This window comes from Cricetulus griseus (assembly GCF_003668045.3).
Source record: "Cricetulus griseus strain 17A/GY chromosome 1 unlocalized genomic scaffold, alternate assembly CriGri-PICRH-1.0 chr1_0, whole genome shotgun sequence".
Classification (NCBI taxonomy): domain Eukaryota; kingdom Metazoa; phylum Chordata; class Mammalia; order Rodentia; family Cricetidae; genus Cricetulus; species Cricetulus griseus.
Genome location: NW_023276806.1, coordinates 63933832 through 63945342, shown reverse-complemented (window position 1 = coordinate 63945342; position 11511 = coordinate 63933832). Strand labels below are relative to the sequence as shown.

General features: G+C 51.1%; 3 protein-coding genes across 13 annotated transcripts; all 3 read left to right on the top strand.

Annotated features, from left to right (window-relative positions):
* Window positions 1-105: 105 nt before the first annotated feature.
* On the top strand, window positions 106-2585 carry S100a4 (S100 calcium binding protein A4). Of its 3 annotated transcripts, none has more exons than XM_027393381.2 (3): window positions 106-262; window positions 1500-1655; window positions 2280-2444. In XM_027393381.2, exons 2-3 carry the CDS (start codon window positions 1515-1517, stop codon window positions 2442-2444), a joined length of 306 nt encoding a protein of 101 aa, XP_027249182.1. In that variant the 5' UTR covers window positions 106-262; window positions 1500-1514. The 3 variants fall into 3 exon arrangements, with proteins under 3 accessions (XP_027249182.1, XP_027249183.1, XP_027249181.1); XM_027393382.2 differs by lacking the exon at window positions 106-262 and adding an exon at window positions 1303-1363; XM_027393380.1 differs by lacking the exon at window positions 106-262 and having other exon boundaries at window positions 2280-2585.
* Window positions 2586-3139: 554 nt separating this feature from the next.
* Window positions 3140-8134, top strand: LOC118237690 (S100 calcium binding protein A5). 7 transcript variants are annotated; one of them, XM_027393371.2, is made up of 4 exons: window positions 4743-4791; window positions 5698-5730; window positions 6094-6244; window positions 7849-8134. In XM_027393371.2, exons 3-4 carry the CDS (start codon window positions 6107-6109, stop codon window positions 7990-7992), a joined length of 282 nt encoding a protein of 93 aa, XP_027249172.1. In that variant the 5' UTR covers window positions 4743-4791; window positions 5698-5730; window positions 6094-6106; the 3' UTR covers window positions 7993-8134. The 7 variants fall into 7 exon arrangements, with proteins under 7 accessions (XP_027249177.1, XP_027249171.1, XP_027249174.1 ...); XM_027393376.2 differs by lacking the exons at window positions 4743-4791; window positions 5698-5730 and adding an exon at window positions 3140-3164; XM_027393370.2 differs by lacking the exon at window positions 5698-5730 and having other exon boundaries at window positions 4640-4791.
* A 1268-nt stretch (window positions 8135-9402) lies between these two features.
* S100a5 (S100 calcium binding protein A5) lies at window positions 9403-10781 on the top strand. Of its 3 annotated transcripts, none has more exons than XM_035450652.1 (3): window positions 9403-9562; window positions 10108-10269; window positions 10367-10528. In XM_035450652.1, the coding sequence occupies exons 1-3, from the start codon at window positions 9476-9478 to the stop codon at window positions 10412-10414; spliced, it is 297 nt and encodes a 98-aa protein (XP_035306543.1). In that variant the 5' UTR covers window positions 9403-9475; the 3' UTR covers window positions 10415-10528. The 3 variants fall into 3 exon arrangements, with proteins under 3 accessions (XP_035306543.1, XP_027249167.1, XP_027249168.1); XM_027393366.2 differs by lacking the exon at window positions 10367-10528 and adding an exon at window positions 10557-10781 and having other exon boundaries at window positions 9404-9562; XM_027393367.2 differs by lacking the exon at window positions 10367-10528 and adding an exon at window positions 10557-10781 and having other exon boundaries at window positions 9418-9567.
* The last annotated feature ends 730 nt before the right edge of the window (window positions 10782-11511 follow it).

Genomic DNA, 11511 nt, shown 5'->3' with positions numbered 1-11511 from the left:
TGGTATCCACACCATTCAGGTCTCTCGTGTCCACTGGGGCTTACTCAATGCTCGCCTGTGCCTGCTGGGTAGTAGGAAGCTTGGTTCTCAGGTTGGGCTGGTGGAGGGGCCTGTGACATTTACTACATCAGCCAACAGTAGGAACATAGTATCCAAGCTCCCCCCATCCCCTGCATGGGCAGGGCCCAGCAGAGTATAAATAGGGCAGACATTTGAGCTTTCCCCAAACCTCTCTGTTCAGCACTTCCTCTCTCTGGGTCTGGTGAGTTGTGTTGGCTTCATAGCAGTATTAGTGGTGTCAGAGGCTGAGGCTGGGACAGGAGAAAGGGAGGCTTCTGGGGAGACAGATGTTTTTACTAGATCCAGATGAGAGATTCTGATGTGGAGGCTGTGTGTGTGTGTGTGTGTGTGTGTGTGTGTGTGTGTGTGTGTGTGTGTGTGTGTCTGTGTGTCTGTGTGTCTGTGTGTCTGTGTGTGTCTGTGTGTGTTGCACAAGAATGAAAACAGCAACAAAAAGGTGTATAGATGCCATTTGAGCTCTCAAGATTTCTAAGATGCTGAGGCTTACACGTGTTGTTGCTACAGTGTACATCTGTGTTTGGGAGCCATGGATAGGTACCCTGATGGGTGTTTGCTGGGTCATTCAAGCCAGTGTGTGCGGGAAAGCAGGTGCAGGAAGCAAAGTGAGGGAACATGTAGGCTTTCTTCTTAACGTTTAAACTTCAGTTATTTATTTGTGTGCATGCATGCGTGGGTTGGGGATGGGGGGCTCATGCCAAGGTGCACTTGTGGAGGTAAGAGGGCAACTTGTGGGAGGGAGTCAGTCTGCTCCTTCTACCATGGGCTCTGGGGATCAAACTCAGGCCATCAAGCTTAGTGGCAGGCACCTCTACTTACAGGCTACCACTCCAGCACTCACCTGTAGACTTCTGTGTTCATATTAGTGCCTTATGGACATCCAGCACCCCAGGTCAAGAGAGCCTGGCTTCCCCACCCTCCCCTTGTGCCCCTACCTCTGCCACCTCATCTCACTCCTCACTAAGCTGGTCAATAGGCAGCTGGGTTTTTTCCGCTGTGGGCCCATGGGCAGGCAGCCAGCAGCCGCGCCCAATGCTGGGAGGGGGAAGAACGGGCCAGAGCCTGGTGCTTGTGGTTGAGCTGAGCAAGGACGGAAAACTGCTGTTGTTGAGGCCAGGCCCGAGGACAGTCAGCCCAAAAGCTGCTGGCACGAATCTCCAGAGATTGTATGGTAGGCTCTGCATGTTTCAGAGCCCAAAGCATACACGACCATCTTGCCATTAGTGGGTCCCACTCCTCTGATCTCTCTGGGAATGAGGACAGTCTCCTGAAGTGTTCCTAGAGGGTAGGTTGGAATGGAGCATTTAAAATGGGGGCAGAATGAGTCTATGACTTGGGTGATGAGCAGTGCCACATAGCCAGTTCTTGATACACTGTTGGTGTGGGTTGGGTAAGGCTACCTTTGTGTCTCCTGCCCCTAGCTCTCAACTGTCACCATGGAATACCCCTTAGAAGAGGCCCTGGATATGATGGTGTCTACCTTCCACAAATACTCAGGCAAAGAGGGTGATAAGTTCAAGCTCAACAAGTCTGAGCTGAAGGAGCTGCTGACCAGGGAGCTGCCTAGCTTTTTGGGGGTGAGTGGGTCCTGCCTGTGTATTTCATGTGTGGTGCATCCCCAGGAGGAGGTTGGGACTCTGGTAGGTAGTGCCTAGCTACAGTTGGCGTATATCTCTAAGGTGGGGAAATGGAGGTTGGAGAGCTTGCTCCGGGTGCTTGGTGTGGAACCACAGTGAACCATCTATCCCTCATTAGCCCTCAGCTGAGAGAAGGCTTAGAATGAACACAACCGAAGAGACAGAGAAAAAGCAAAACAACTGCCTAACATAGTCAGTGTCTGAACTGCAGGCTAGATCAGGACTGTTGGCAAGAGAAATTGAGTTTCTGTTTGTGAAGACACGATGGTGGAGGCACACAAACACCTGCAGAGTCTCTCCTCAATAACACCTTGCATTAGTTAATTTAATGCATCACTGCCATGGCTGCTACCTAATGAGATAATTAAAGCAAACAAGGAGAAGATGTGGTCCTCCCCGTTCCCAGCTACCTCAAGTGCCCGCATCTAGGGCACATCCTCCTCTACATAGCTTAGTCCCAAGGCTTCCTGAGTGCCCAGAGGCACTCAGGTGTTCCTGAACACCTGGCTGGAGGCAGAGATCTAGCTTGGGTCTGGCTTCTAACTGTTCTTCTTCTACTCCCAGAAAAAGAGAGATGAAGCAGGATTCCAGAAGCTGATGAGCAACCTGGACAGCAACAGGGATAACGAAGTAGACTTCCAGGAGTACTGCGTCTTCCTGTCCTGCATTGCCATGATGTGCAATGAATTCTTTGAAGGCTGCCCAGATAAACAGCCCCGGAAGAAGTGAAGACTCTGCAGATGAAGTGTGGGGGCGTGGTCTTCGGGAGGAGGGGGCTCTTCCCTTTTGGCTCTGAGCATAGTGCCTTACTCTGGCTTCTTCATACATATGCACAATGCTGAGCGAGTTCAATAAAGAGTCTTGAAACTATGTGCTGTTGCCTAAGAGACTGGAGATTGTGGGTTGGGTGTTGAGGGAGGGTATATCACAGGGTAGTGGTGGGGACTGCGGGGAGTTGAGCTGGGAGTTGAGCCTTGAGGGAACAAAACTAGAAAGGGTTGGGTAGGGGTTGAGTGGCTGATTTAACTAGCATGCAAGTGTGTGTGTGTGTGTGTGTGTGTGTGTGCGCGCACATACGTGCAACAAAGAAAACTTTGGGAATACTTAAGGCAGAAGCCACCAGAGGCTTGGCTTGAAAGGCTCCAGATGTGGGAAGTTAGCCAGTCCACCACCCTCCTTTCTCTCTCCAGATCTGCCTCTGGGCTCAAACTGAAGTTGGGATGGGATTGAAGGTCACATCTGTTGCTGGTTGGAGTCTGGAGGGAAGACAACGGGCCTGAGTCACAAGGAAGGAGTCCAGAAGGATGGGGAGGTGGACTGGCACCCATCCCTGACATTTATAGTCCAGGTCCTGCCCTGCTACCCATTCTAGCTCACTAGCTCCAAACAGTGGATTAATCCTTTCCTGTCCATGGCTGGATGAAGAAGGGCAGTATAGAGAGATCATTTGTGAGAACATAAATCTCTCTCTCTCTCTCTCTCTCTCTCTCTCTCTCTCTCTCTCTCTCAGAGAAGACGTCTCACTCTTGTAGCCAAAGCTAGCTTTGAACTTCTGATCCTCCTAGCCAGCTTCCCAAGTTCTGGGATTACAGACGTATGCTACCATGGCTGACTGAAATAGCCATTCTCTTAACATACTGTCCCCATACTCAGAGGGCTCTGGGACAGGATCTACTATTTCTTAGAATCATGTTGCTTAGAGGAGGACAAGGGACCTCAGGAAAATAGGTGGGGGTGGGTAATGGCAGTGAAGCAGATGATGGGGAGATGACCATAGTTTTAGACAGAGTTTTGGCCATATGATCTGACAAAGAAAATCGAGATCCCCATATCCTCACTCTCTCACCCCTAGAACATGAGGCAAATGTTGCTTCTCCTTAGGGTAGGCTTAAGGTCAGTGGTTCCAGAGTGCCAAGAATGGGACTGAGATTAGATGTAAAGCCCTTGCCTCTGTGATACAGGGATGCTTAAGGAAAGGTACCCACAAGCTGTCTCAAGGCAGGTGAGTTTGCTCTCCAAGCTTCCCTTCTCATCATATCTGCTTTTCGCTCCAGCCTCAGGGGAGTGGGGTAGGTGACTCAGTTGTTCCCTTGGAGTTTGACTATAGAGACTTAGGTCCAGGCTAAGCAAGCCCATCTTCTCTTTTTTTGCACTCCCAGTCAATCTGCCCATCTTCCATGGGAGTGTGCTCCCCGGAGCCTCCTCCTGCATCACTCTCTACTTTCGGAAACTCCTGTTGCTTAGAGACAAGTCTCTGCTGTATCACTCGTGTAATAGCTGTGGTGGAGTGACAAAGGGGGCAGTGGAGAGGAACTAGGCAGGCTAGGGTGGAACTTTAGCCAAGATTAGGGGTTATGCCCCTAACCAAATTCTGTTCTTAGAGTCATCGTGTTCCCAGAATGCAGGAAACTCACCTTGAGCCCTGTGCCACCCATGCGTGACTGTACCTGAAACTGGAGCCTCTTCCACAGTCTCAACCTAGTCCTGAACCTTTCTTTGACCCTCTTCCCCAACCCTGAATTCTTAGTCCTCTAACCCAGGGGTCGGTCTCTGACAACTACTTCCCATCTTTTGCTTTGTGTTAGCTAGTGACTTCAGATGACTGTCCTTGGCAGGAAATATCTTCCTTCACTGATCCCATCCCAAGAATGGGTCCTTGTGCACTTGGAAGGGATGCCAGGATGGAGGGTCTCAATGTGGAGAGGTATGGGGAGATTTACCCTGTGTTTGGACTTTCTACTGTTTCTTTTCTGGAGAGCCCAACTTGCCTTTTTCAACCTATTACTTCACCGGATGTGAGGTTTAGTAGGAAAACGTGGTTCCTGGTATTGAAAGTGTGTCTGTCATGGTGGACTCCATGTGCTACCTCCAGCCCTGTTGGTAAACAGCAAGTCAAACTTTCCAGAGAGGGTTCCCTTCCACCTTTTCTGGATTCCTCATATCTCGGATCCCTTCTCATTGGTCCCACCCCTCCTGATTCTCCTGGGCTTTGGGGATGAGGGAATAAAAGCAGAGAGCATTGGTAGGGAGGCTGTGGCTGCAGCCTAGATTCTCCTCTGGGTTTACGTCTTCCTTGGTGAGTCCTTCCTTCGGATGACCTCCTTCATTTCTGCTGGGCCAGCCTGGGTGAGGAAGAATGTGACAAGACGTGGAAACCTCCACAAAGAAGGCCTGACCTTGCAAGTGGGAGCATGCTTAGGGAGGAGAGGGCAGAGTATTTGTGATTGTGACTAAGGATTTCCTGAGAAGCCAACTCTAGGAGCAAGAAAGCTGAGGCAGGAGGATCATGAGTTTGAGAGTAGTCATAGGATTTATTGTGAGATACTGTCTCAGGGAGAGAGAGAAGGGAAGAGGAGGGAGGAAGTCGGGGGGAGCAGAGCCTGCTAGCAGAATCAGCAAGATGTTTCTACAGATGCTTAGAGTCCCTTTCTTGCCTTGAACTGTGGTCCAGCTGAGCCTCCATGAGGTGGGAGAAGCTGATGGTGTGGGTGGCAGGAGATGAATGATGGGCTCAGTCCAGCTCAAGAACTTCTTGGGTTGGAGGTAAGAGTCAGCAATTTCTCCCCACCCTCCTACCTAGCCCAGGGTTCTCCACCAGATCTACAGAAACCTCCAGTTCTGTGGCCATTGTTTCCTTCCCCTTTAAGAGGAAGTGGTTTTTAAACCCGAACCACACAAGCTTCAGCTGTCTGCTCTTTTGGTGGCGTGCCTATGCTGACAGAACTGAAGCCATTACTCAAACCCAACCTCTAGAGCCATATCTCATAAGATCCTGGCCATGTCGATACCCACCCTTCCCCGCCCCTGTCAGGCTGTGGGTGAAGTTCTCTGGGCATCAGACTGGAGGTCATTAGGCAAGTCCAGTCACCTCTCTCCTGCTTCCTGCCGAGATCTTATCTCCCAGTTTCAGCTCCAACCCCCTCTGACCCCTGGACTCCTTTTTTGCCCCCTCCCCCTCAGTGAGACACTCTTTCATTTCCAGTGACTCAGAGGCTGGAGAAAGGAAGGTGACTAGGTGAGAACTGTGGCTGGAAAGCCAGAGCCTAAACTTCATGGGGAAGAGAAAAATCCTGCCCCCTCATCTGTTGTAGCAGTTCTTTGGGAGAGGCTGTCCTATACCCTCTTTGTTCCTGGACCTCTCTGTCAGCACCTCTTGATCAGGGAAGCCTGCAGCCTCCTTTGGGGGCTGGACATTCTCACTGCTTTGGCTGGGCCAGTATATTTGTCATGGCTCTCATTACAACCTGTCTGTATATACGGGATATTCTCATTGGTGGGATTTGGCCTCACTATGGGCTCCTGGCAATGGCGGTTTGGAATGGCTGGTGAGGAGCAGGCCTAGTTTCTCTAGTGCTCATTGTCTCCTCTCCCACTCCAGAGTTCACGTCGTGATGGAGACTCCTCTTGAGAAGGCCTTGACCACCATGGTCACCACTTTCCATAAATATTCAGGGAGAGAGGGTAGCAAGCTGACCCTGAGTAGGAAAGAACTGAAGGAGTTGATCACGACAGAATTGAGTCTTGCAGAGGTAGGTGACTGTTCTCTCATATACCACACTACACATTCTGAGTACCCCTTCTGGGAGATGCCCACCTACTTGCAGGGAACTCTAGCCTAGGCAAAGGGCAGGATGGCTGAAGGGCCAGAGGCAGAGGAAGTGGTGGACATCTCTGGCTACCAAGGCTCTAGACCTCTGTGCTGGGGGATGAATCCGTCTCACTGGAAAGGAGGCAAGGCTGGGGTGTGCTACTGCCTATGGGAAGCTATGGGATCACATAAAGGAGACTTTGGTGATGGGTTGCATAGCCTATGTTAGGGATCTTGAGGGTTTGGGGGATGTGGGGTACCGGGTTTGGCTGTGTACAACTCAAGGATCAGGATTCTTCTTGATTCTTCTCTGTGCCTGGCACAGCTAAGGTGCTAAGTGATACTGTCAAGTAAACTAACAGGCTAATTTATGAACATGGGGTAGGAAGGAGACAGCACTGATTCCTATTAGATGGACATGATGGGAGTTGTGGCTGGCTAACTTGAAGGTCTATGAGATAGAGTAATTGAGCCTTAAATACATCAGAGAACTTGTCCCTTGAGGCTGAGCTGAAATTCCAGGCTAGTCTCTGCACCAACCTCCTATCTATCTTTACAGTGAAGTTCCAAATTCCACTGTTCCCCCAGGGAGAGGGTTCCGGGAACATGTCCATGGGAAGGGGTGAAACAGGTGCCACTGTTCTCAGGTCTCTCTGCGGCTTCCCCAAGGCATATGGAGTTCACCATGCCTTATATATTATTCTTTCTTTCCTTTTTGAGACAAAGTTTCTCTGTTGTAGCCTTGGTTGTTCTGGAACTTGCTCTGTAGTTCCTGACCAGGCTGGCTTCCAACTCACAGAGATCCACCTGCCTCCATTTCCTGAGTGCCACTGTGCCTGGCCTGGCATATACATATTCAATACCAGAAACCACTCTGCCATCCTGGAACTAATGAAGGTAGAGGGACCTTTGGTCCATCAGGTGCTAATTACTCAGGGACAGAGCCCCAGGGGAGGAGTCTAGTCTGGGGACCAGGATCATGTTACAGAGAGGCAGTTTCCAGCATCCTGGGTATCAACATCCTGTATCCAAGGGAGACCTGGAACTGAACTGATTTCGACAGAGGGAGAGCAGGGTCTACCTGCTTGTATTTTCTTGCTCCACCCTAAGGCTCTGTCTTCAACTTCCTAGAGGAGCCAGGGTACAGGGACCAAACTGAGAGGACATCTGGTGCCAGGCTGGAGCTGAGGGCATGCTGGCTTCTCAGCTCCAGTGTACTGATCTTACAGAGAAGTATATAGTGATGCCTGGGTCCTTTTCCAGCTTGGCCTTACAATACGGACAGGTTAAGTTGGAGACTTGGATGATGCTCAGGGCTACAGAGCCAGGACTCAAGCTGTTTTTAGTAGATATCTGTATAAATTGTAGATTATAATTTCTTTGGATGGGAAGATGTCCCAGGAGCAAAGGCTAGGCTAGCCTTCCTCTTGTAATTCATTTAAAATCAGCACTCAGGTCATGGACCCCATTTGGTGTCAGGTCCCGTGTAAAGGTGTGGGTTGGGGCTGAGCTGCTGAGCAGTCTCCTCCCCCTGGGCCCTTGCAGAAGATGAAGGAGAGCAGCATTGACAACTTGATGAAGAGCCTGGACAAGAACAGCGACCAGGAGATCGACTTCAAGGAGTACTCTGTGTTCCTGACCACACTGTGCATGGCCTACAATGACTTCTTCCTAGAGGACAACAAATAAGCACGGTCCTCTCTACCCACACCTGCAGCTCCTTGTCTTTCCCTCTGCAGCCTCTTAAACTGCTCCTCTTACGCCCCTGGCCCTTCTCTTTCTCATGGGTGGATTCTTCCAGTAGAGAAATAAAGCCCTTTCCCCCTTTCCATGTGTTGGTTTTGAGGTGGTTTGTCTCCGTTGGCTGAGTCAGGGGAGAACAGACAGACATTTTGAGCCATTCAGCCTCAGGTCACACACAGGTGGCCTGTGGGTGCAGGGGGTGGACTTTCACCCCACTCCACTGTCCGTCCTTTGTTGTGGACACTGTTGAATGTGTCCTGGCTTTGTTCTGCACTGTAAAACAACAAAGCTGGCCCAGGCATTTGCATGCTTTCCCAGGCAGTAAAGACACAGAGAAAACAATGAGAAAAAGCGTGTTGGGAGTGAGGAGACCAGGGTGATTGCAGTGATGCCCAGTGGGTCTCAGTTGGGGCACAGCCCACAGGAGGCCACTCTGGCAGCCCTAGTAAAAAGGAAAGACACGAACTTAGCACCCTTCCAACTGAGTGACTCCAGGAGGCTAATTCCCCCTCCCTCAACTTCCTCTTCTGAAGACTTTTCTTCAGGAGGAAACGTTCAAAACTTTTCACTTAAGATGATAAGTAAGCATGCTGGCTGGGCTGGGCTCCATTGTGTGCACATTAATTTGTAAGCTGCTCTAAAGATGAACTTCCAGGCAGTGAGCTGGAAGAAGCGAGTTAGACAGAAATTTATTGTTGGTGGGGGATGGTGTCTGAAATCCTTTAGACTGTGTCCCTCCCCCTTTTTTGAGACAGGGTTTTATATAGCCCAGGTTGGCTCAGAATTCTGCCTCGTGGGATCAACCTACTGAGCTATATCCCCAAGTCTTAAACTAGTGAGGTCAAACCACCCTATCAGAGGGGTTGCCTAAGATCATCGGAAAACACAAGTATTTACACTGAGATTCATAACAGTAGCAAAATTACGGTGTGAAGCAGCAGTGAAAATAATTTTATGATTGGGGGACACCACAACATGAGAATCTGTGTCCAAGGGTCATAGAATTAGGAAGGTTGAGAACTATTAGCCAATCTAGTAGACCACTAGGGGCTTCCCCTCCTTCCCTGGAGCTGACCTTGCCACCAGAGGGCGACAGCATCAGTGAGGTTCCCACTCCCCCTCACATTGATGCTGACTTTAGGGACACATTGTGCTCTGTCTGGCAGATGGCCCAGCACACATGCCGGAGTCACGAGTCACGTGCCATAAGGGCAAACTGAAGTATGGAAATTAGGGAAAACTCGATGTCTCTGGTTTGTGCTGGTCTCCCAGACCAGGGTCACTAGGCTCCCTCATGCCACTCCCAATCCGGGACAGTCCTGGCAGCAGAGGCGTGGAAAACTGAGGGGGTTGTTGGGGTGTGTTTTGCTAGCCTCAGGCGCCGGGTGGGGCTCGGGGCGGGCCGGCACTCCTTGGGCGGGCCTCCCGGATGCTAGCCGCTATAAGGCCAGCCGGACTGCGACACAGTCCATCCCCTCGACCACTCCTTTGGCTCTTCGCTGTCTACCTGCCTACGGTGCGGTGAGCTCTTGCTGGGGCAGTTCTAGGTCCCTCTAAGGTCGGCTCCTGGGCTGGGGGGTCAAGCCACTTCCTGCCACATCCAGCCCCTACGGGTTCCGCGGGTGGTCTACACTGGGGTCTAAATCTGCCGAGCACGGGGTGGGTGGGGGTGGGGGTGGGGTGGGGAGGTAAGAGGGGGAGGTAGGGAGAGCCAAGGTTCAGCTTGGTTGTGCCAGGCAAGCCCGGAGGCTAAGGCATCCTTATAGGGCGGCTCCCCGAGTCTGCTTTTCTGGGGTGCAGGAGGGTTCGCCCTGGGTGTGTCATTGTCGTCGCAGTGTGTGGTCCTGTCAGGAAGTGCCCTGGAGCAGCCTCCATCTCTTCCTCTGCTCAGTCATATTCCCCAGCTCTCTTGGAATCCCTGGAGATCAGTGTTCAGACACCCCAAAGCCGCTTCCGTTCTTACATCCCTGACCCTAGTTGCCCTGGGCTGCCTGCACCTGTGTTGGCTAAGGCTAGCTGGTTCAGACAGGCAGCACTGACTAGCCCCTCTCTGTCAAACAGCTTCTTCTAGCCCAGTGGTCAATTATGGCATGCCCCCTGGATCAGGCCATCGGCCTTCTTGTGGCCATCTTCCACAAGTACTCTGGTAAAGAGGGTGACAAGCACACCTTGAGCAAGAAGGAGCTGAAGGAGCTGATCCAGAAGGAGCTCACCATTGGCTCTGTAAGTAGCCCCTGCCCAGGTTCCCCCTCCCACCTCTGTCCATCGGAGCGCTTTTACTGGCATTTACTCTTAGTTCCTGATCTTACTTCCCTTGGAGCTTGTATGCTCCCAGCCTGCTGAGGGAGGAGCAGGGGCTGAGAAGTAAATCAAGGTAAATCCAAGCTGAAGGCCCATCCTTGGTGACAATGAGCAGAGACACTTACATGAACAAGGACTTCCAGGGAAGGGGTAAGGAATCCAGGGCGCTGGCCACCACTGAACGTGGACGTCTCCTTCTAATGTATTAGAAACTGCAGGATGCTGAGATTGCAAGGCTGATGGACGACCTGGACCGCAACAAGGACCAGGAAGTAAACTTCCAGGAGTATGTCGCCTTCCTGGGGGCCTTGGCTTTGATCTACAATGAAGCTCTCAAATAAAATGGGAAGGTAGAGATGCCCTTTGGAGGCCTATCTCAGCCAAATCCAGTGGTGGGTAATTGTACAATAAATACTTTGTTTTTGTTACATCTACTTATTGTGCTCTGGCTCCCCACTGATTTCTAGTTGCTTCCTGGCTCGCTACTGAACTCACCATTTTAGTCACAGTTAATCTCTGAGAATAGCTCATTGACCTACAAAGTCTGCTAGCTCACTAAGGAGTCTTTATTGGAAAAGGTGTCCCCTCTAGGCAAAGCCACCTTCAACAAAGGCTCAAGTGATCTCCAGGAGGGTCTGGGGTGTTACATAGAGTTAGGGACCACTAGAAGCAGGGCAGTAATACTCCCACTTGTCTTCCAGAAGACATGCTTTGGTCTGGGTGTGGTGAGAGGGAAGTACTACTAGATGGGCCCTGACGTTGAGCAATCCACCTTTTCACTGTGTGTTCATGTGTTATATGAGGGAGGGGTGGGGAAGGGCACGTCTGAGATGCCTGAAGTGACCAAGGACACATACTGAGTTTTCTGCAGCTGCCTTGGTCCAGTTGGAGATGGGGCACACTTTAGGACTCTGTCCCTGCTTTCACTATAAGGTGCTTTTTGTTGGGGGTGGTGACCCGAGCAGCTGGCGGTTCTGTGAACGTGTGACTCACGAGGTGCTCACAAACAGGGCAGAGTTGGGGTCCTTAGACATGCCAAATGTAGCTTCAGGCCTTTCTGTCAATATTGACCCAGCCTGTCCCTGCAGAATGACTCACGGGGCTACTCCCCTGGAACCCAGCTGAGCCCTACTCCCCATCAGAGTAGAAGGCCAATTGAGTTAC